This window comes from Oreochromis niloticus, linkage group LG18 (genome assembly GCF_001858045.2).
Source record: "Oreochromis niloticus isolate F11D_XX linkage group LG18, O_niloticus_UMD_NMBU, whole genome shotgun sequence".
In the NCBI taxonomy this organism is placed as follows: Eukaryota; Metazoa; Chordata; class Actinopteri; order Cichliformes; family Cichlidae; genus Oreochromis; species Oreochromis niloticus.
Window position 1 is genome coordinate 36,324,618 of NC_031982.2, and position 25,368 is coordinate 36,349,985.

Sequence of the window (25,368 nt, forward strand, 5' to 3'; positions counted from 1 at the left end):
CAGATAATATAATGAAGTCCAGCTGACATCCTTTCAAGCTCCTAAGACTACCATGACCTGGATTCAATTTCAATTCAATTCAATTTTATTTATATAGCACCAAATCACAACAGAAGTCGCCTCAAGGCGCTTTATATTGTACAGTAGATACAGAGAAAAACCCAACAATCATATGACCCCCTATGAGCAAGCACTTTGGCGACAGTGGGAAGGAAAAACTCCCTTTTAACAGTAAGAAACCTCCGGCAGAACCAGGGTCAGGGAGGGGCGGGGCCATCTGCTGTGATTGGTTGGGGTGAGAGAAGGAAAACAGGATAAAGACATGCTGTGGAAGAGAGACAGAGATTAATAACAGATATGATTCAATGCAGAGAGGTCTATTAACACATAGTGAGTGAGAAAGGTGACTGGAAAGGAAAAACTCAATGCATCATGGGAATCCCCGGCAGCCTACGTCTATTGCAGCATAACTAAGGGAGGATTCAGGGTCACCTGGTCCAGCCCTAACTATATGCTTTAGCAAAAAGGAAAGTTTGAAGCCTAATCTTGAAAGTAGAGATAGTGTCTGTCTCCTGAATCCAAACTGGAAGCTGGTTCCACAGAAGAGGGGCCTGAAAACTGAAGGCTCTGCCTCCCATTCTACTTTTAAATACTCTGGGAACAACAAGTAGGCCTGCAGAGCGAGAGCGAAGTGCTCTAATAGGGTGATATGGTACTACAAGGTCATTAAGATAAGATGGGGCCTGATTATTTAAGACCTTGTATGTGAGGAGCAGGATTTTGAATTCTGGATTTAACAGGAAGCCAATGAAGGGAAGCCAAAACAGGAGAAATCTGCTATCTCTTTCTAGTCCCTGTCAGGACTCTTGCTGCAGCATTTTGGATCAGCTGAAGGCTTTTCAGCGAGTTTTTAGGACATCCTGATAATAAAGAATTACAGTAGTCCAGCCTGGAAGTAATAAATGCATGAACTAGTTTTTCAGCATCACTCTGAGACAGGATATTTCTAATTTTAGAGATGTTGCACAAATGGAAGAAAGCAGTCTTACATATTTGTTTAATATGTGCATTGAAGGACATGTCCTGGTCAAAAATGACTCCAAGGTTCCTCACAGTGTTAATGGAGGCCAAGGTAATGCCATCCAGAGTAAGAATCTGCTTAGATACCATATTTCTAAGATTTTCAGGGCCGAGTACAATAACCTCAGTTTGATCTGAATTAAGAAGCAGAAAGTTAGCGGCCATTCAGGTCTTTATGTCTTTAAGACATTCCTGCAGTTTAACTAATTGGTGTGTGTTACCTGGCTTCATGGACAGATAGAGCTGCGTGTCATCTGCATAGCAGTGAAAATTTATGCTATGTCTTCTAATGATGCTGCCTAAGGGAAGCATGTATAATGTAAACAGAATTGGTCCTAGCACTGAACCCTGTGGAACACCATAATTGACCTCAGTGTGTGAAGAGGACTCTCCATTTACATGTACAAATTGGAGTCTATTAGATAGATATGATACAAACCACTGCAGTGCAGTACCTGTAATACCTACAGCATGTTCTAATCGCTCTAATAGGATATTATGGTCGACAGTATCGAACGCTGCACTGAGGTCTAGCAGGACAAGCACAGAGATGAGTCCACCGTCAGAGGCCATAAGAAGATCATTTGTAACCTTCACTAAAGCTGTTTCTGTGCTGTGATGAGCTCTGAAACCTGACTGAAACTCTTCAAATAAGCCATTCCTCTGCAGATGATCTCTTAGCTGTTTGACAACTACTCTTTCAAGGATTTTTGATATGAAAGGAAGGTTGGAGATTGGCCTATAATTAGCTAAGACAGCTGGGTCTAGAGATGCTTTTTAAGTAAAGGTTTAACTACAGTCAACTTGAAGGCCTGTGGTACATAGCCGATTATTAGAGATAGGTTGATCATATTTAAGATTGAAGAATTAATTAATGGCAGGACTTCTTTGTCTGCCTCAGTCATCCTACCTGGATGACTGAGAACCTACAAACCTACATCCAAGACAAGATCTCCAATGAAAGCAGAGCAGCAGAAAGACGTGCTGAGTGTAAAGCTGTCAGCAGGGGGAATAACACAGGGCTGTGAATGAGTCCTGTCACTGTGATCAGGCTCCTCCTTCTAATCCACCAACTTAGTGTTGATGAAGACTAAACAGAGAGATCACAGCTTCTTTATACTTGCTGTAGCTCACAGTTACTCTACACTGCAGATATGACGCCTCTGTTCATCTCAGTGCTGCTGGCTGCTATGTGCCTCGGTATGAACACAACTCTGTTTCTTTGATATCAATCCAACATTGACATGATTCTTTAACAGCACACTGATACTGTTTGTTGGTGTTTTACAGAATGCAGAGCACAAAAAGACAACGTGCTGCAAGCAAAAGGAGAAGAGACTGCTGCTGCAGGAGGCACAGTAACACTTCACTGTCTCTATAACAGCAGCACAACAACAGCTCCTTCTCTCTTCTGGTACAAACAGGATGGAAACAACAGCCCCAAATTCATCCTGAGTCGTGTTAGCAGGGATGATGGAAACACAGCAGATGAGTTCAAGGAGAGATTTTCATCCACACTGGATTCTAGCATCAGATCAGTTCCTCTGAAGATCCAGAAGCTTCAGCTGTCTGACTCTGCTGTGTACTACTGTGCTCTGCAGCCCACAGTGACAGGAAACACCAAAACTCTGTACAAAAACCTTTGGAGCAAAGACAACAGAATACTCCACAACATCCACTAGAGGGAGCCACACACTGTTAAACCTCTGATTCTTGTGTCATTGGACTGATGACAAAGACAACAGAGAAATGAAGCAGTAAAGATCAGAGACAGAGACAGAGCTGCTGTGGAAGCACAAAACTTTTTGATTGGCTGAGCTATTAAACTGGCCCCGCCCACTGAAGTTGAGCTCATCCAATGACATTATTTGTTGGTCATTGTGCTGCAGTGGAAGAACATTGTTCATGTGCTGTCTGTCTGGCTTTAATAACTCCAAAGACATGTTGCTGCACCTCTTTTTGCTTCTATCTCACATTATAGGTGAGTTTAAGAACAGGGATTAAAGTTTAGTTGAAGCTGCTGCATTAAGCAGATATACAGACTGCATTTCACTACTTTTCTTCTTTCTTTTTCCAGGACTCACAGCTGGAGACTCAATCACTCCTCAACAAACTGAAGTCACTGAAACAGAAGGAAAATCTGTCACACTCACATGTAGCTATGAGACAGATGCAAGTGGTGCTTATCTTTACTGGTACAGACATCATTCTGACCTTCAGGCTCCTCAGTTTATACTCTGGAAAGGGGCAGGTTCAGTGAGTAGTTATAATTATATTCCTGATAGAAGATATAGATCAGAAACATCTTCTACATCAATTAATCTGACCATAACAGCCCTAACCCTGGGAGACACAGCTCTCTACTACTGTGCTCTACAAACACAGTGATACAAAGTGTAGAAGAGGCTGTACAAAAACCTGAACACAGATATTTGACTACTCTTCAAAGAGGAGGGAAGTGGTATTCAAAGCACAGCTTCATATCAGATGGATTCTGCTAATTGCTGTTTTATCAGAGTCACTGTGGTTACAGCTGCTAATGAAACACTGTGGGAGGATTCACATGAGCAGCAAATCCACATCAACCACAAACCAACTGTAGGAACGTTCAGACATGAAGACATTTTATTCCTTAATTAGTGATGATGTGTGTAAAAAGCATCTGAAATCAAATAAAGTAACTAGTAATAACTTTCCAACATTGTTGGTGCATTAATGATGTTTTACAGCTGAAAGATTTACTTTGGTATTCTCATATTTTCTCCTTCGTGGTTTAAACTTTTCCTTATTTTTGTAAGAATCACCTCTTTGTGTGATGTCATACATACAGTTTCTCCTTTGTGTTCTGATTGGACATTTACAGCAGACGTTGTTCCATAAAAATATGGCACAAAAAGAAAAAGCTCTCTTCCCAATAATCTTTTTTAATGTTTTACTTTTAGAAGGCCAGTATCCTGAGATCAGAGAGCACGGGAAGGAACATAGAGGTGCAAAAGCTCAGAGAGATATGAAGGCGCCAAACCATTTAAAGCCTTGTAGGTGAGCAACAGGACCTTAAAATCAGCTTGAACCTGACAAGGCAACCAGTGAAGAGATTTCAGTACTGGTGTAATGGGCTCAAATTTCCCAGTTTTGGATAAAATATGCGCAGCTGCATTTTGTACCATCTGTAAACCTCTAAAACTTTTCTTCGATTACCCAGAAAGAAGAGCGTTACAATAATCAATGTAACACAAATGCATAGATAAGAACCTCTGCAGTGTCAAGTGATAAAACTTGTCTGATTTTAGCAAAGTTCCTTAAGTGATAACAGGCAGTCCTTGTTGTCTCTTTAACATGAGATTCATAGGAGAGCACCGTGTCAAACCACACGCCCAAGTTCATTACCTTGTTCCTGCAGTTTATGACACAGTCATCAATTTTCACTGGGAAATTTTGGGACAAGTACTGAAATTTTTGTGGTCCAGTGACCATCAAATCTGTCTTATCAGTATTAAGAAGCAGGAAATGATCAGATAACCAGCTCATAATTGCAGATAGACAAGCTTCTAATTTAGACAGTCAGCACAGTTTCCAGTGGTTAAAGGAACATAAAGCTGCAGGTCATCAGCGTAACAATGAAAGGTTACATTAAAAGAACGTAGAAGAAGAACACAAGGCAGCAGATACAGAGAAACAGCAATGGGCCGAGTACAGAGCCCTGAGGGCCCCCATGGCTCCCTGCACAGGTCTCAGACTGTAAGTAACAGACTGAGATCTCCCAGACAGGTAGGATCTCAGCCATGATAAAACATTTGCTGTGACTCCAATAAAATGTTCAAGCCTATCCAATAAAATGCAGTGATCCACAGTGTAAAACACAGCACGTAGATGTAGTGGTAATAAAACTGAGGTGCGATCATTGTCTGCATTTACCAGCAGATCATTTACCACTTTGACTAAAGCTGTTTCTGTGGAGTGGTTTGGTCTGGCAGAGTGAAATGGCTCAAACAGGTTGTTTGTTGACAGATGCTCAGTGAGCTGCTTAAAAAGAACTTTTTCAAAGACTTTAGACAAAAAAAAGACAGATATGAGATGGGTCTATGGTTTTCAACCATTTCAACATCCAGTCCAGGCTTTTTCAAGACTCCCACAGCTGATTTAAAACAGGCAGGGAAGATTCCGGTCGTCAATTAATAATTTAAAAGAAACAGAACGTAGGGTCCTAAAAGTGACCACAGTTCCTTTATAGCCCAGGCTGGTAAAGAACGAGCTGCGTTTACAACCTTAGTGAATCCAGACAGGGAAATAACCTTGAAGTCAGAGAACACTTGATCAACACAGACGGACAAATCAGCTGAGTAGTCTAATGAACAGCTTGAGGAGGGAGTAATCTGATTTCTAAGTGTTTCAGCCCTGTTTCTGAAAAACATAAGAAAGTCATGAGCTGTCAAATTTGAACAGCAGAGAGTTGAATTACTTTCTGTAAGTTGTGACACAGTGTTGAGTAAAAGTTTTGAGTTATGCTGATGACTCACGATGACATTTGAGAAATAATTTGCTTTTGCTGCAGACGTTTGTAGCACTTACCTGGATTTATATACAGTACCAATGGATAACTACCAAGGTAATGAGTAATTTGGGCTAGTATCAGAAGATAAAGAACGACTCTTAGAGCTCTGGTATATGAATGGCAGAGAAACCAGACAAACACAGTTGTGTGGCTTAAAAGTGCTTTAGTGATTTTAAGCCCTTTAAAAGGAATTTGTAAACAACACAGTGTTACAACAGGTTTTAACAGAACTTCCAGTATAAAAATTTCCCCCAAAGTAGCAAAACAATAGAATAAAATAAAATTGTGCACAAGTAAAACTATTAGTCTTTTTTAAGTCCAAATGGTATCGGTGGGGCCCATGACAAACGGGTGTATTGCAATAGAGTCCGTCCAATGGTAAGAGTGTGTGTGATTGTCTATCCTACCGTACTACTTGTACAGTAGAAGATTGTAGTCCATCAATGTGCAAATGAGTGTGCGTGTGTATGTATATCGTCTCCTAGGATCTTGGGTTGGCTCGCCATCCAGTGAACACTGGAACACTCTGGGTTCTGGAATTGCTGACCTGGTCTTTGGATTCGTCCCATATAAAAACCTGACCTATAAACAATGGTCAAATATATGTCACGAACAATTTAGGAATAACTCTCACAAATTAAACTAGTGTCACAGTGCAGTAACTACTGTTCAGATCAGCTATCATCAATTCAATCATCATCAGTTCAATCATGTTGTACAACATTAAAATATCAAGTTTCAAAGTATCAATATCCAAAATTTCACAGTATCAAGGTTCAATACTTGCTTGTAACCTGCAGTAACATTAAAGATTATCTACAAGGTTTCAAACATTCAGGAATTATAGTCACCATATAATTCACTTTCATTGTAAACATTAATTACATTCATCAGAATAACTCACTGTACATATATATCTAATCACAAATAAATAAGTATATTACCCCTTTTAAGAAATAGAATAATATGCAAATGCTTATCAGAAATTGAACAAAGTGCAAACAATCAGGTTCAATAACATGTAAACACAAGACTCAGTCCACAAATAGGAGTATTAAAATAGACGTGCTTAATCCTGCTTGTACCATAGGCCTACTAGTACAAGTGGAAATACACTAAAAATTACCTCCAAGTATTCAATACTGAGTATTGTAAAACAACTGATTGACATCAAAATTAAACAGGAAGCAGGATAAAGTCTGCTTACAATTATCTCTGATAAACTTATTTTTAGCTGCTTTAACCATTTACACCGTTTCACATGTTAAATGACTTAGTTAACGATATAACTAGCATAACAGCAGTGCGTTTCAGAGACATCCAACAACTGTACCCACACTCCACACATCACGTGTCTGATTAGCCACATTTAGCTTACCGCCGTCGAGTGTATGCTCAGCGTTTACGTGAAGCCACAGCTCAGTAAACCTTCCGGTTTCGCTCTGCCCTCTACGACAACAAGTGCAAAACCATATTTTGTGAAAAATATCAGTTTAGATGGTATTTTTTAACTTGTTAGATGTTAATTTCTCCAGCTTACCGATAGCAAAGTTTTAGTCCGTCTGCTCTGTTCAGCTGTAGAAGCAAGAGACTGCAAACTTGGGAGCTGGCACTAAGGAGGGACAAGAGCTGCCTAGAGCTTCACCGATTGGCTGACATGCGAGGAGTGGAGTAAAACAATAGGCTCTCATCAGAGCTCATCAACCTTCTGAGAAAACTTAACCCTTGTTTGACCAGAGCATATCATATATAAATCTGTGTCCCTTTTATGTTTAAATAAATGTATTGATCTCGTTTCACTTTTATTAAACAAGGACAGTAAGAACAATGAACATTAAAGGTTTTACTTTTTCTTCTCTTTTGTTTGAGATGATTTTAGGAACTGGGTTACACCCTCCCCTCTTGAATTCATGCAAGTCCCTTTGCATGTCTACTGTGAGCTGCATCATCTAAGAACAATAATTCAGCTTTAGCATTTAAAGATTCAATGAAAGCTGTGGTTAAACCCTGAAATAATGATTTGACCACAGTGACAAGGGGATTTCCCAATTCAGGGTAGTCTAGCCTTTTTGGTGGCTGACGACTTCTTTCTGATCTTCGGACAGGAATTTCTTTGCTTGTTTGTTCATCTCTGTCTTTGTTTACTGTTTCTCTGTCAAATATCAAGTCCTCTCCTTCCTCATCACTCCCTAACATGTCAGAGAGAAGTAGGATTTGTTCATCCCTCATGTCAGGGCGATCCGTAGAAGGTAAGTCTCTTTCCTTTTCAGATTCGTCATTTCCAGGTAAGTCTCTTTCCTTTTCAGATTCGTCATTTCCAGGTAAGTCTCTTTCCTTTTCAGATTCGTCATTTCCAGGTAAGTCTCCCTCATATGAGGCTTCTCCATAACTTGCAATCTGATTGTCATAAGGTTGGTTATCATCAGCATGACTGGCTGGAACAACATCAGATATGGTGTCTGCACAAGCTGGAGTACCATCAGCCAACTTGTCATGATCTGCAGTCACATCATCTTGACCAAGACTTGATTTATGAGTCAGCAGAACATCTCGCTTGACAATGTACGTCGAGTCATTTGGCACTGATCTATCTGCAAACCAGTGGACTGGAACAATGTCATCCTCATCTGAGGAGTGATCTGCTCTTTCATTGTCTTTGTGAGTAATCTGTCGCGTTCTGGGCCTTTTCTTTGGTTTTGGTTTTTCAGGTTTCACCTCCTTGGCTGCAGAGAGGAACCCACAAGGGAGTAAGAGGTCTCTGTGTAGGGTGCGTATGGGGCCATCCCCGCCCTCTGGTTTAACGGTGTAGACGGGGAGGTCTCCAGCTCGTTTCACCACCACATAGACTGTCTGCTCCCATATATCGGCGAGTTTGTGTTTTCCTCGAATGCGTATGTTCCTGACCAGCACTCGGTCTCCGATTTCCAAGGTAGATGTGGTCACATGTTTTTCAAATCTGGTTTTGTTCCTTTTGGCTACCTTTGCAGCACTCCGTGTAGCTATTTTATAGCTCTCCTCAAGATGGGATTTGAGGTCCTTAACATATTGAGAGTGTGACTTGTTTTGTTGTTCTCTCACAGGTAACCCGAAAGCTAAGTCGACAGGCAACCGTGGCTGACGCCCAAACATCAGCTCATACGGTGTGAATCCAGTTACCTCGTTCTTGGTACAGTTGTACGCATGAACTAAAGGCTTTACAAAATCCTTCCAATGTGACTTGTCTTTGTTCTCCAGAGTTCCAAGCATACTTAAGAGTGTTCGGTTAAAACGCTCCACCGGGTTGCCCCTGGGGTGGTACGGGGTAGTCCGAATCTTCTGTATGCCTGCTACTTCACACAGCCCTTTGATCAGCTGAGATTCAAAACCAGGCCCTTGATCGCTGTGTAATTTTTCAGGAATGCCATAGTGTACTATGAAATGGTCCCACAGACACTTTGCGACAGTCCGAGCTTTTTGGTTTGATGTTGGGATAGCGACTGCATATTTAGTAAAATGATCTGTGATGACAAGAACATCTTTCACATTACTGCTGTCCGGTTCAATGGATAGGAAATCCATACAGACTAGCTCAAGGGGTCTTGTCGTCATGATATTCACCAAAGGTGCAGCCTTCTCAGGTAACGTTTTCCTACGTACACACCTGTGGCAGGTCTTTATCTTTTTCTCCACATCTGAGGACATTCTCGGCCAGTAGAACCTGGCTCTGACCAGATCGAGTGTGCGCTCTATTCCCATATGACCCATGTTGTCATGTAGGCTTGTCAACACAGACTCTCGCAGGTCTTCAGGTAAGACCAACTGGTAATGTTTATTACCGCCTTCTTGGCGTGTTCTGTAGAGAATGTCATTGCACAGCTCGAACCTGTTCAACTCTCTCAGCAACAGGACTACGTCTGGAAGTTCTTTCCTCAATGTGGGAGGGGGTTTCTCCCCACTCTCCATCTGGGTGATAATATGTCTGACGCACCGATCAGATCTCTGGCTGTCCCTGATATCTGCCTGTGAGAGGTGAGGAATGATGTGTAGGCCTCCCAACGTCTCTTCATGCTCAAAGCTGTCAGGTACAGCATCTCCAGAAATGGCAAGACTTTCGACAAGGGATATACCTGCATCATCACCCAAAGCTTCAGAGGTGGTTGAATGATAAACAAACTGCCTCTCACAGATAGCATGAACAACGTCCTGATCGACTGAGTCAATATTGTCTGGATCTGACAGATGTTGTTTTGCAAACTGGCATATCCGGTCTCTCTCTTTTTGAGATGTAAGGTCATCAGGTAGCTTGCCATGAGGACGACGCAACAGTCCATCGGCATCTCCATTTTGTTTTCGAGAACGATACTGGAGTCTGAAATTGAAGGTAGAGAGGGCCGCCAACCACCTGTAGCTCGTTGCATCGAGTTTCGCTGAGGTGAGGATGTAGGTCAGAGGGTTTGAGTCTGTGACAACGGTGAAGTGATTGCCATAGAGGTAGTCACTCAGCTTCTCTGTTACAGCCCACTTTAAAGCCAAAAACTCGAGCTTATGTGCTGGATAGCGGGACTCACTACACGACAAACCTCTGCTCGCGTAGGCTATAACCCTCAGCTGTCCCTCCTGCTCCTGGTATAAGGCTGCCCCAAGGCCCGTGGTGCTCGCATCTGTATGAAGGATGTAAGGCAGCTCTGGGTCAGCAAAGGCCAGGACTGGAGGCGACGTTAACTTGTCAATGATAGCCTCAAACGCTTTCTGACAAGCCGGGGTCCACCGCCCGTAAAATGGCTCTTTTGGATCATGATACTGATTACTCCTCCCTTTTGATTTGCAATGCTTCCTCAGTGGTGGATAACCGGACGTTAGATCATTCAACGGTTTCACAATACTTGAGTAGCCTTTAACAAACCGTCTGTAATATCCACAGAACCCAAGGAAGGATCTCAGCTCCTTGAGGTTCTGAGGGACTGGCCAAGTTTTAAGTGTGGCCGTCTTCTCTGGGTCACTTTCCACTCCGTGCTGAGAAACAACATGCCCCAAGTACCGAACTGAGGACTGGAAGAACTTGCACTTCTCGGGAGACAGCTTTAACCCATACTCCTTTAAGCGTTCCAGGACCTTCATGAGTCTGGCTTCATGCTCCTCAAGGGTTTTGGAGAAAACTATCAGATCATCCAGGAAAACAACAACTTCCTTCAGATTTATGTCTCCCATGCATTTCTCCATAAGCCTCTGAAAAGTACTTGGCGCGTTTGTCACTCCCTGTGGCATACGGTTGAACTCCCAGAAACCTAGTGGACAGACAAAGGCAGTCTTGGGCTTATCACTCTCTGCAACTTCGATCTGATAATAGCCGGACTTAAGATCAAGTGTACTGAACCACTTGGAACCTGAGAGTGCGGTGAAGGTGTCATCCAGTCTTGGGAGGGCGTATGCGTCTTTCACTGTTTGTAAGTTTAACTTACGGTAGTCAACACACAGACGTACCTGACCGTTCTTCTTCCTGACCACAACAATTGGCGAGGAGAATGGGGACTCGCTCTCGCGGATTACTCCAGTTGCAAGAAGCTCTTGCAGATGCTTTCGAACAGCCTCTATGTCGTGCGGGTGAATCGGTCGGGCTCTGTGTTTGAATGGTGTCTCATCTGATAGCTTAATGTGGTGTTTGACCTTGTCCGTCCTTCCAAAATCCAGATCAGTCTAGGCGAAGACCTCTGGCATACTGCTCAGCTTTTGAGTAATGCGGTCTTTCCAGTCAGAAGGGATAGGAGAGTCTGCAAAGTCAAATGCCACACTAGAGGTCTTAGATGGTTCACACTCTGATGGCTCACTCACAATTTGCTTGTGGGACAGGACAGTCTGTATTGCACTGAGTTCGGCAATCACGCTCTTAGCTGGGATGGTAATGTCATGCTCTGACTCATTGGAAACTACTACAGGTAGTTTGCACGACTGGTTACTTGGCAAGTCAAGGAGACAGGTCTGCACTAAAAGCCCCCCAGGCAGGGAAGATGCTGAAGGATATTCCAACAGGGCAGATCTCTCAGTGTAAAATTCCTTGATTGATACTGTCCCATCAAGAACGACTGTTTTCCCAGCCGGGACGATCACTTCACCCTTGCCACGCATCCTCACTAAGCCAACGTTTTCATCCGAACATTGCTTTTGCCGCAACTCCAGTACTTTGAGTACGGTTCTGTACCCATGAGGAATGGGTTGATAGCCCTCTGGGTTCGCGTCTGTGTACATTTCATACACTACATCAAGAGTGTTTGTTCCAATCAATACACAAGACTTCGTTAATGTCCCGGTGTCTGGGACTACTAGAGCTAGCGTTTTGACTTCTAGTTCAGCACCAAGAAAGTCTTTAGGAAAGGTGATTCCAATCTCAACATAACCCAAGTAAGGTACAAGCTGCCCATTGGCTCCTTCAACTTCCAGAAGGTCATGGAGTGGCTCTATCGGTTGCTCAGACAAATACTGGTCATAGTAGGACTTGGTGACAGTGGTCACTTGAGAACCCGTATCAAGGAGACAACTGCACACCTTACCTTTGATCATGACTTGACCTGTACTCTTCGTGCCTATGAGCCTCTTAGGTAGTCTGAAAGGTTGCTCTCTAACATGGGATTGCCTCAAAGTGGCCTGTGCTCTTGTTTTAGCTTGACTTCCAGATTTAGCGGGACGATGTTGACCTGCTTCAGTCCCAGTTTGCCCCACAACTGAGACTGCGTCTAAAAATCCTGGTCAGCAGATGGAGTGTTTTGCATCTCCCAAATGCGACGCTTCTCTCTCAATTGTTTCCTCTTATCAGCGACAAGAGTGGGGTCTGGGTCATTACTGCAACTTGCTGAGATGTGGCCATCCTGACCACACTTGAAGCAGTACCATGGTTTTGGCTGGGTGCTCTGCCGCAAGTTGGCAGGCTTCGCACTTGTGACCTTGATGTTAGGGGTTGCCATAGCCATGTCACGTAAATCACACTCAGCCTTGTCTTTAGGCTTCGAGCTTTTCTTATGTTTCTTTGCCATCAATTTAGTAAGCTGACTGTGTAGGGATGCAACTTGCTTCCTCAGATCTGTCAATGGGTCAGAATCAGATTGAGTCACTGTCTGTAGCTCACTACAGGTGCAAGTCTTTTGACAGTGTGCCACAACCCGCTGCCGGGTTGAGCCAAGGTGTTTCTTCATCCGTGTGGCTTCAGCTGCCAGTCTATCTTCTTCTGTTCGGAGCATTAATAGAAGTTCTGAGAATGTTGGAGGTTGGCTTTTCTTGTTTTCAAGATTAAGATCTGAGAGCAAGGTGTGGTCCCAACATCCACGACAAAACTGCTTGAGAATGTGTTTATCGGCATCCTCAGCAGAGACTCCTCCCCTCTTCAGAGTGAGGTTCAATGCGCCCTGAAGACGGCAGAGGTACGCAGAGGCCTTTTCACCAGGATCCTGAAGAGTGTTCATGAATTGGGCGAAAAGCTCCTCTCCGTCCTCCACTGTTCCAAAAGCTGCATCTAACAACTGAAGGTAAGTTTCAGGTGAAGCTTCTGGGCTCAGTCTGTTGACAATGTCAGCTGCAGGGGACAACAAGCTCTCAAAGATCTTTCTAGATTTTTGAAGTTCAGACATGGCGGGGTCTTTCCTGAGAAGTTCGACATGTGAACGCCATGTGTCATAATCTGTCTCACCGTTGGGTCTGGGAATCCTACCAGAGAATGAGCGGAGTCTCATTGGAGAATATGAATGTGCAATCAAGTCATCTTTCTTCACGATGTGTTCCACAATGACTTTCTGAATTTCAGGTGGGTTGGAACTGTTTGCCGCACTAAGTGGGCTCTTTTTGAAATCAACAGGTAGGTGTGGCTCCGCACCACCTTGAATCAATCCTACCTGTGGTGGATCTTCAGACAACTGCTGGCATGCAATCTCAGAAGTTTCAAGAGAGGGGTGAAGCTGGTTCTCCCTGTTTGGATCATCAACTTGCATGGAGGAGAGCATACATTCATCATCGGTCTCTGAACTCCCAATGATTTCACTGATCTCTGTCATCATCGACTTCAGTACCTCTTCAAAACTTTTGCCACTCAGTTTTGCCACCTGCTTTATTTCATCTAAGTATGATTTGGTAGCACTACCACCCACCTTGGCAGTGTAAACGCTGGAGAGAGCTCTTACATGGTATTTTACACCGGGCTTCCCTTCAACTTCATATGTGTATGGCAAAAGATCAGTTAAGGCATCAATGGAGTTACCACTTCGGTACTCAACAATCAGGTTTTTGAAATACTCAGAGTTGGAATCTACAACTGGGACGGCTCTAAAGGTACCATACTGCTTTAAAAAGTCTAGAATCTCTTCATCATCCGATGAATTGAGTATACCACTAACAATTACGGCATTGGGGACTTTGATACCTGAGCTCAATACAAAATCCATCTTGTGGCAATAGCAAAAGATGTTTCAATGACAATACACACTTTAAAGAGGTTTCACTGCTGATATTCATGAACCAAAGAGCTCCTGGCTGGCTCACCACTTTTGTAGCACTTACCTGGATTTATATACAGTACCAATGGATAACTACCAAGGTAATGAGTAATTTGGGCTAGTATCAGAAGATAAAGAACGACTCTTAGAGCTCTGGTATATGAATGGCAGAGAAACCAGACAAACACAGTTGTGTGGCTTAAAAGTGCTTTAGTGATTTTAAGCCCTTTAAAAGGAATTTGTAAACAACACAGTATTACAACAGGTTTTAACAGAACTTCCAGTATAAAAATTTCCCCCTCTGGGTTCTGGAATTGCTGATCTGGTCTTTGGATTCATCCCATATAAAAACCTGACCTATAAACAATGGTCAAATATATGTCACGAACAATTTAGGAATAACTCTCACAAATTAAACTAGTGTCACAGTGCAGTAACTACTGTTCAGATCAGCTATCATCAATTCAATCATCATCAGTTCAATCATGTTGTACAACATTAAAATATCAAGTTTCAAAGTATCAATATCCAAAATTTCACAGTATCAAGGTTCAATACTTGCTTGTAACCTGCAGTAACATTAAAGATTATCTACAAGGTTTCAAACATTCAGGAATTATAGTCACCATATAATTCACTTTCATTGTAAACATTAATTACATTCATCAGAATAACTCACTGTACATATATATCTAATCACAAATAAATAAGTATATTACCCCTTTTAAGAAATAGAATAATATGCAAATGCTTATCAGAAATTGAACAAAGTGCAAACAATCAGGTTCAATAACATGTAAACACAAGACTCAGTCCACAAATAGGAGTATTAAAATAGACGTGCTTAATCCTGCTTGTACCATAGGCCTACTAGTACAAGTGGAAATACACTAAAAATTACCTCCAAGTATTCAATACTGAATATTGTAAAACAACTGATTGACATCAAAATTAAACAGGAAGCAGGATAAAGTCTGCTTACAATTATCTCTGATAAACTTATTTTTAGCTGCTTTAACCATTTACAGCTTTTCACATGTTAATGACTTAGTTAACGATATAACTAACATAACAGCAGTGCGTTTCAGAGACATCCAACAACTGTACCCACACTCCACACATCACGTGTCTGATTAGCCACATTTAGCTTACCGCCGTCGAGTGTATGCTCAGCGTTTACGTGAAGCCACAGCTCAGTAAACCTTCCGGTTTCGCTCTGCCCTCTACGACAACAAGTGCAAAACCATATTTTGTGAAAAATATCAGTTTAGATGGTATTTTTTAACTTGTTAGATGTTAATTTCTCCAGCTTACCGATAGCAAAGTTTTAGTCCGTCTGCTCTGTTCAGCTGTAGAAGCAAGAGACTGCAAACTTGGGAGCTGGCACTAAGGAGGGACAAGAGCTGCCTAGAGCTTCACCGATTGGCTGACATGCGAGGAGTGGAGTAAAACAATAGGCTCTCATCAGAGCTCATCAACCTTCTGAGAAAACTTAACCCTTGTTTGACCAGAGCATATCATATATAAATCTGTGTCCCTTTTATGTTTAAATAAATATATTGATCTCGTTTCACTTTTATTAAACAAGGACAGTAAGAACAATGAACATTAAAGGTTTTACTTTTTCTTCTCTTTTGTTTGAGATGATTTTAGGAACTGGGTTACACGTTGATGATTGAAAAAAAAAAGACAAAGTGTCTTCCCAAGCCTGGAGAAATATTTCTAATCTGGAACATCACCAGTGACGCTCGGCTTTTCTACAATTTCTTGTTAAAGTCATCAGTTCCTCATTGAGCCAGGCTGTAGGGTTCCTTTTATGACATTTTAACTTCTTTACAGGAGCAACAGAGTCCGACAGTTCAAGAAGTGCATTATTAACCCTAGAACACTATCGCTGGGTGATTTGTGTGTCGAGGAATGGGTGGATCAAAGACCAGCTTTCCAGTGTCATTACTTTTTTTTTAAGGAATTTTTTTTCTTCTTGAATTCCTGATTTTTCTGTAATTTTGGAGCATTATTTTAGGGTCACCGAAAACACTTTTTTCAGTTTGTTAGACATGGCACAGTTGAAAGTAAAATCAGACCACTCTGATTTGTCATGTGTTGTCATATTTTGATGACAAGTACTTTTTGTTGGTCATCGAGTAAAAATCACCGGGCATTAGTGATTGTGTTACTATTTATAGCAATAGTACTCTAGGGTTAAAGTTCACAGTCAAAGTGTCCACACATGGATAAAAATGGGATCCAACACATCAGTTAGATGTAAATTAACTTTAAGCAACGCTTCAGGGTTAATGTGACGAGATGACCTGAGGGGCAATTTTCCCTCTCAGAAGCTGCAGATTTAGGAATTAAAATATCAAATAAAATTGCTAAATGGTCTAAAACATGCAGTTTGAGGGGATAGGTTAATTGGATAATCCAAATTGTCACTAGGTGTGAATGTGTGAGTGAATGTGAGCGTGAATGGTTGTCTGTCCTTGTGTGTTGGCCCTGCGACAGACTGGCGACCTGTCCAGGGTGTACCCCGCCTCTTCGCCCTATGACAGCTGGGATAGGCTCCAGCGCCCCCCGCGACCCTGAAAAGGATAAGCGGAAGCGAATGGATGGATGGATGGATGGTCTAAAACAGGTAGAACACAAGTTTCAGTCACAGATACATTCAGTCCATAACCCAGGACAAGGTCTAGGGTGGGCCTTACCTGTTGGCCCAGACACAAATTGTGTAAAGTTTAGGGAACCAATCATATTCATGAAATCTTTGACCTGGGTTTTATCCTCGCAACATAGATGAATATTAAAGTCACCCGCTACAAGAATCCTTTCATAGTGAGCGATTAAACATGTCAAGAAGTCTGAGAATTCAGAAATGAACAAGTCATAATATTTACGTGGACGATAGATGACTATAATTAGAACCACGGGACAGCTTAAAGTCGGGAGCTGGGATTCAAATGAGGTAAAACCACCAGGACTTTGTATCTGGTTGCATTTAAAACAGTCTTTGATGATCGAGGCTTTATCTACATGCATGAAAGCTGTGGTGCAACAACGGGACAATCATAAACAGTCATTGCTCCCCGAACCTTGAGTATATGTCAGTAAGATGTAGGCCTTTTTTTCTACCGAGAGAGCTAACAGCAGTGATCATCTCATTCCACCCAATGCCAACGTAAACATGGCGCTCTCTGTCCTGCTGAACACCATTAACGAACAGCAGCTGACCCACCCGGACGGTGTTCAGACTGTACTCCCAAAGTTCTATCAGCATGTCAAATGTCCCACCGGAGGAGAGAACACTCTAGACCATGTTTACTCCAACATCAAGCATGCATGTAGAGCCATACCCCTCCCCCACCTCTGCCAGTCCGACCACCTCTCCCTCCCGCTCCCTCCAGCCTACACCCCCCTCAGACGCAGTGCCAGGTCCACCACAAAGACGGTTACAACCTGGCCTGAAAATGCTCTCTCCAAACTACGGGACTGCTTCATACAGACAGACTGGGACATATTTGAACACCAGGACCTAGAAACTTTCACAGGATGAGTACTGGACTACATCAAGTTCTGTATTGCAAATGTGACTGTAGACAAAAGCATTCGGGTTTTCCCAAACCAAAAACCCTGGATGACCAGCGAGGTCCGCTCACTCCTCTAAGCCCGCTATGCTGAGTCCCAGCTGTCCAGCAACAACTCACGGGAGGTGTGGCAGGGAATAATAGACATCATCAACCACAGAGGCAGCACTGTGAAAACAGAAAACCCGAGTGTGCAGCTGGCAGAGGAAATGAACAGCTTATTCGCCCACTTTGAAAAACCACAACAGCAACACTCATCTGCCTCAGCCCTGCTCCCATCCTCATCCTCACCTGGTTCCTGCACTGCTCCACTCACTGTAACGGAGCACGATGTCAGGCGTGTGCTCCTAGCAGTGAACCCCAGGAAGGCGGCCGGTCCAGACGGAGTACCTGGCAAGGTGATAAGAGCATGTGCCCACCTGCTCACTCCCATTTTCACAAGAATCTTTAGCCTCTCACTGGATCAGGCAGCCATCCCGTCCTGTCTAAAATCAGCCACAATCATCCCAGTGCCGAAGAAGTCTCCCATCTCCAGCCTGAATGATTACCGCCCTGTACACACACACATACATTCCAGATAATGTGCACTCACCGAACATGACTGATGCTCTGAAAATACTCAGACAACTTCAGGATGCACAACAACAAGACTGGCTTACGTGGCTCTTGGAAGTCCCTGCTGATTAAAGGACTTGTTTTGTTGGTGTTATAATACTGTTATTGTGTCTTTTCACTTCATGTGTCATGCCTTGTTTGAAGAACATGGTATCAAAAATGGTAACTGCTTCAATTCATGCTTACATCACCCTATCACAGAATGATGAAGATGATAATGAGACAGACACTTGGATATAACATACTCACAGAACCCACTATTTTATGATGTCTTGGCTAAAGATGTCTGCAAGTGGCCATAGACTGATGCACTGTTAGTGGTTGCTATGTACATATATAGAAGGAAAGATCAAACAACAGGAGGGAATGTTAAGGGATTTCTTAGGATTTTAGGATTTTTATTATGTTATGCTTAAAAGTACATTTCATTATCTAAATGTGTTTGCTCTTTCTTATTCAGCTTAACCTCTGCAACTCTGTGCAGACTCCTAAATGGGGAAGTTACACAGGAAGCCTGCAGTCCTATTTTCTCTCTTCCTGTATGTGCACTCTGAATAAAGACTCTTCCTTTTTACTGCAGCGGTGCGAGTCTCCCTCGACCGTGTACACGTAAACCTGTCTGAGCCTTTTTATTCCGACCTGGGTTGCAATTCAGGAAAACTCCTGACAGGCCCTCACACCGGTAATCATGAAATGCTTTGAGAGACTAGTCCTTCAGCACATCAAGGATTACCTCCCCTCAGAATTCGACCCCCATCAGTTTGCATACCGCACAAACAGATCCACAGAAGACGCCATCGCCATCGCCCTCCACTCTGTGCTGAGTCACCTGGAACAGCTGCAAAACTACGTCTGAATGCTCTTCGTGGACTACAGCTCAGCCTTTAATACAATCATCTCGGACATCCTCATCACAAAACTGGTCACTCTTGGCCTCCCTCCTCTCACATGTGCATGGATAAAGGACTTTCTCCCAAACTGGCCCCAGACTGTAAGACTCCGCCCTCATCTCTCCTCCACTCGCACACTGAGCACCGCCTCCCCACAGGGCTGTGTGCTGAGCCCCCTCCTGTATTCTCTCTACACCCATGACTGCAGTTCGACCCACAACAACAACCTCATCATCAAGTTTGCTGATGACACCACGGTAGTCGGACTCATCTCAAAGGGAGACGAGGCAGCCTACAGAGAGGAAGTCCTGAAGCTGGCAGCCTGGTGTTCAGAAAACAACCTGGCACTGAACACTAAGAAAACCAGAGAGCTCATTGTTGACTTCAGGAGACACAGCACCGACTTGGCCCCCCTCTACATCAACGGGGAGTGTGTGGAGAGGGTCCACACCTTCCGGTTCCTTGGTGTCCTCATCTCTGCTGACATCTCCTGGACAGACAACATCTCAGCGGTCGTCAAGAAGGCCCAACAGCGGCTGCACTTCCTGAGAGTCCTCAGGAAGTACAAGCTGAACTCCAACCTGCTGCTGACCTTCTACCGCTCGTCCATTGAGAGCCTGCTAACCTACTGCATCACAGTATGGTACGGCAGCTGCACCAAGGCAGATAGAGCGAGGCTTCAGAGTGTGGTCAAGACAGCACAAAAGATCATCGGCTGCCCTCTCCCCTCCCTGATGGACATTTATTCCTCCCACTGCCTCAGCAGACCAGCAAACATCACCAAGGACAGCTCCCACCCTGGCTTTGACCTCTTCAGCCAGCTTTTCTCAGAGAAGTGCTGCAGGTGCATCAGCACAAAACCTCACAGATTCAAGAACAGTTTCATCCCAAAAGCCATACCCAGCCTTAACTCACATATTCACCGATAACACAGCCCCCCCACCCCACCCCCACCCACCAAATTGTATGTGCATTAACCCAACTGTATATACATAACAGTATTTATTACATATTACTTTTTAAAACTGGTTTGTATATTTGCACATTTTATATATTTTTTCTCTGTTCATATGTATATAGTGCTGCAGAGCTGTGCCCCCCCACCCCCCAACCCCAGCATGTTTGCACTGAGTAGGAGATGCTCTGTATGTCATTGTACAACTGTATAGTGACAATAAAGGCATTCTATTCTATTCTATAAAGATCTCACAGCTTAACTCTCTGCCCATCCATGGTAGCGGGTTGGATATGCAGTAATTGCAAGTTGTTTATATTTGCTCCACCTCCCCTCGTATCCAGTCGGCATGGCGACCAATAACACTGCGTCAGTTGAGCATGCTTCGATGACGTTGGATAAACAGCAAGAAGGCAGCGCTGTTTGAGGGTAGAGAAAAGTTTTAAACAGCCAGGATCTCTGATGGCGAGGAGCCGCCGCATCAAAGGTCTGATCCGCACACGCTTCCCAGAGCACGTGGCACGTATACGTCCACTTCTCTAGCGCTTCCATCTCGAAGGATTCCGGGGGGATCACGTCGATGCAGTTCCTCCAGTACTGACGCCAGAGGCGGCGAGAGTCTTCCAAATCGATGGCTAACACAGGGGAGCATCAGCAGTGAGACATGGATATTAAGAAGTGTCTGTTGCTCATACACCAACAGGGTGTGGGGTTTTAAAACCTAGCAGGGACACCACTACAAACACAATATATAAGGGGTGTCGAAATTCATATTAATTCATGGGCTGCTTTGATAGGTTTGTAGCTTGAACCTATTCGCTGGAACGTTGAAGGCAATGTAATTACACAGCAAGCAAGACACGAGTAGGCAAGTTCTTTATGTTTCTCGTGCACGGGAGAGAACTGGACAGGCGCCGTTCCTTCGCTTGACCCCAGTTGCTCTCGTAACACTGCTCTTTTATTGTGGTTACATGAATATGCATAGGTTCATTAACATATAATCTCTTACATAGGTATACATGTGAACAAAGAATACCCTGTGTGTGTGTGTGTGTGTGTGTGTGTGTGTGACTCCCCAAAGCTGGTGCCAGGAGTCTAGCGGTCCATCTAAACAAAAGGCACTTAGACTCAAACAGATATACGTGTGTTTGCTATACCATATATCAGCAAGAGAAGATACGACCTCTCCTAGGAGGTGTGTGATCTATGCTAGAACACTCTGAGGAGGAGTGAACGCACTCCCCTCTTCATGCTACACAGAGTTGTTACAGACCTCCTAGGATGAGACATTCTTTCAATCTACAAATGATTATATACTTCTAAGCATATATGAGTAAATATTTCTAAGCATAAATGGCAATAAACAATACAAAAACCTAACAGCATCCTCCCATAAACTTTTCAGAACCGAGAGACGGCATGCCATGACACCCGGCGCCATCTTTAGCGGGGAAACACTGATTAATACCTGTACATAAAATAATCAGCTGACAACAATTTCAGTAACATCGTCTTCACTGTAGCTTTCTCTCCACTACTGCACATCAAGCGAAACACACAAAACACTCAAAGTTAAAGACTTAAAAGATGTTTAGATTCAAGGTCGAGCTCTCAACCAATCTCCACCCACAGCTTATATCTGTCACGGTTCTGGGTCCATTGGACCCAGTATTTTGAGTTGTTATGTTCTGGTGTGTTTTGACATTCTGGATTCTTTTCTTATGATGATGATTATGAATCTATGTTTCGGTTATTCTCGTTTAGGGTTTAGTTCGTAGGTTTTGTGCTCTCATGTTTATTGCAGGTTTAGTTCAAGTTCCATGTGTCATTTTCTGTCTGTCTCTCAGTGTCGTGTCTGCGTCCCAGTGTAGTGTTTTCTTGTTTCCTGTTTTATTGTGAAGGTCTGCGTCTCTTGTGAGTGTGTTCAGTTTTACCTCTTGTCTCGTCTCGTTAATTACTCCCAGCTGTGTGTAATCTCCCTGTGTTTCTCTGAGTGTATTTAAGTCGCGTCTTCTGTGTTTGTAGTCGCTGGTCCGTCTGCGTTTCCACCCTGCTTCATCTGTGTGTCTCCCTGCTGTCCGTCGTCTGCCACCTCCGCTCTTCCTCCTTCATGTTCAGGTCCTGGTTTATGTCAGTAGTTTAGTTGTTCTCAGTTTAGATAGTTTCGGTCCCGTTTGCTGTTTTGTCCATTTCATTTTGTGTTTAATAAACCACCCTCTCACCTTCATTCGTGCCTGCGATTGGATCCTCCTTTATTATTTTCCACACGGCTCATCTCAGTCGCCGTGACAATATTTGAAAATATGAGATGTTCACAATCACGTGTGAAACTTATCAGGACAAAATATTTATTAGTGGAAGAAAAGAGAGGCAAATATGTCAAAATGAACCACAAACCAACTGTAGGAATGTTCAAAAACAAAGGAACAAGAACAGTTATTCAAATAAAGTCATTTAAAATGCATAAAATTAAATTCATCAGATTAAGCATATTGGATAAGATCTGTTGTTTTGTGTTTGATGCTTTAAGTAAAATCAAAGGTGTAGCAGGTTTATCTCTTTAAGTTCAAAATTGTTACATGAAGAGATAAATGTAACCAGGAACTCATACGAGCCCATCAGATGACTGATGCTCTCCTTCAGATACGTTTGATGGAGCTCATCAGTGTTCCAGCTGTAAATGTCATCGACTCTGCTGTGAGGCCCACAGTGACAGCAAACCCACAGACGCTCCACTAGAGGGCGACATCATCCAGTAGGCGGTGCTCTCCTTCTGCACTGTGTTCAACCATTGTGTCAATAATAAGTGCTGCTGTGAAGAGAACAATTCTCAGACTGAATGTTGAACATCAGCTAGTTTCTCCTGTTGATTGAAACCTTGTTGTACAGATGGAACATTGGCTGTGGATTATTCTTGCTGCTCTTTTCTTTGGTAAGATACAAACATCAACATGTTTCCTCTCCTCAGGTTTAAGAATGAGGTTAGAAACCGGAATTTTAATCATATTAAACTGTATAACTTTTAAATAACTTGTTTATTGTGACGTCTGACAGCAGTCAGTGCAAAGCCAGACTTCACGTCTGTCTTTCTGACTTTTTGGTTAAATAGATTTGAAAACCAGTGAACAGGAGAAATATTCTACATGTAATAGAACTCTTTAAAGCTGCTGATTGTTCTCCTTTAATCAACCATGTTTATTGATCCATCTCTTCCTCTGCATGTTCTGTTCTTCCTCAGAGTGTAAAGGAGAAGACAAAGTGATCCAGGAACAAGGAGATGTCACTGCTGCTGAAGGAGACACAGTTACACTTGGATGTAGATATGAAACCAGTGACCCAGGCCCGACTTTATTCTGGTACAAACAGGATGGAAACAACAGCCCCAAATTAATCCTGAGTCGTGTTAGCAGGGATGATGGAAACACAGCAGCCGAGTTCAAGGAGAGATTTTCATCCACACTGGATTCCAGCATCAGATCAGCTCCTCTGAAGATCCAGAAGCTTCAGCTGTCTGACTCTGCTGTGTACTACTGTGCTCTGCAGCCCACAGTGACAGGAAACACCAAAACTCTGTACAAAAACATTTGTGTCATTGGACTGATGACAAAGACAACAGAGAAATGAAGCAGTAAAGATCAGAGACAGACTAGCAGGGTTTTAGTCACAAAGACAGACATGCAACAAAACAGAGCTTTTTGGACTGAGCACAGGAAGGAGCAACATTATTTGTGTGTTCTTTTCTTCCTTGGAAATCATGCAGGTAAATGAGTTAAATTAAAGTCAGTGATGTTGAAAATCCATCCTGGGTTTTCACAATCCTCTTTTGCATGATGACATCACAAGTAAACAGGAAATCACCAGGAGAAAACAGCTGTACAATAAAAATGTAATTCAGTGTTTTTCTATTTTACACACTAAGGTAAAACATGTCAGAGGTGGAGTAAGAAGCAGGAAAAAAGCACTTTCCTTTATCATGGGAGGTTTGGGCCCATCAAGCCTGCTGTGAGTCCAACTCTCATGTAGAAGATTCAGTAGATGGTTTAAAAACAGGAGGGATGCTTCAGAAGGAAGATCCAGATTGTGAGACAGTGGTTGGTTGAAGAGGCTTCAGTGACTAAAATCAAACACACACACACACACGTTGGAGTCCGGTGTGTCCACACTCTTCATCTCACCTGAGATATGAATCTTCAAATAACAAAGAAAATCTGAATGACAGACTCAGAAAGACTCACTGCAACATTTTGATTATTTATCATCACTGTAAATTTTACTGTTTCACTCTCCTCCATGTTGGAGCATCAAAATGAACCATAGGCCCCGCCCACCAAAGTCCAGCTAAACCAATGAGATGATTTCTGTCTGTAGAGCAAAAAGTTTGAGGAAATAAAATCACAACCTGATGAATCTGCTATTGTTCATGTGCTGTCTGTCTGGCTTTAATAACTCCAAAGACATGTTGCTGCACCTCTTTTTGCTTCTATCTCACATTATAGGTGAGTTTAAGAACAGGGATTAAAGTTTAGTTGAAGCTGCTGCATTAAGCAGATATACAGACTGCATTTCACTACTTTTCTTCTTTCTTTTTCCAGGACTCACAGCTGGAGACTCAATCACTCCTCAACAAACTGAAGTCACTGAAACAGAAGGAAAATCTGTCAAACTCACATGTAGCTATGAGACAGATGCAGGTGGTGCTTTACTTCACTGGTACAGACATCATTCTGACCTTCAGGCTCCTCAGTTTATACTCTGGAAACAAGGAAAAGGAGGGACAGCTGAATATATTCCTGATAATCAATATGAATCAGAAACATCTTCTACATCAACTACTCTGACCATAACAGCCCTAACCCTGGCAGACACAGCTCTCTACTACTGTGCTCTAGAAACACAGTGATACAAAGTGTAGAAGAGGCTGTACAAAAACCTGAACACAGATATCTGACTACTCTTCAAAGAGGAGGGAAGTGGTATTCAAAGCACAGCTTCATATCAGATGGATTCTGCTAATTCCTGTTTTATCAGAGTCACTGTGGTTACAGCTGCTAATGAAACACTGTGGGAGGATTCACATGAGCAGCAAATCCACATCAACCACAAACCAACTGTAGGAACGTTCAGACACAATAAAAACTGTCAAACATCCAAAGCTGCTCATTTACACTATTTTATATTTAGTGGATGAGGACATGCAAAAATGCAGCAGAAGCAAAATAAACAGAGTAACAGAGGTTTATCT

The 25,368-nt window shown here is 42.9% G+C and overlaps 1 protein-coding gene, 1 long non-coding RNA gene and 1 gene segment (V, D, J or C); 2 read left to right on the plus strand and 1 right to left on the minus strand.

Annotated features, from left to right (window-relative positions):
- Positions 1-25,368, minus strand: part of LOC100704393 (zinc finger protein OZF) — an 883,579-nt gene that overhangs the window by 798,942 nt on the left and 59,269 nt on the right. The gene's annotated exons all lie outside the window — the stretch shown is intronic.
- On the plus strand, positions 2,027-2,771 carry LOC112842798 (T cell receptor alpha variable 18-like). The segment is given in 2 exon segments: positions 2,027-2,280; positions 2,371-2,771. Coding segments are annotated over 2 exon segments (438 nt in total).
- On the plus strand, positions 23,718-25,095 carry LOC112842841 (uncharacterized). Its single transcript, XR_003214866.1, has 3 exons — positions 23,718-23,886; positions 24,046-24,622; positions 24,719-25,095. It is a non-coding gene; the product is annotated as an uncharacterized LOC112842841 (long non-coding RNA).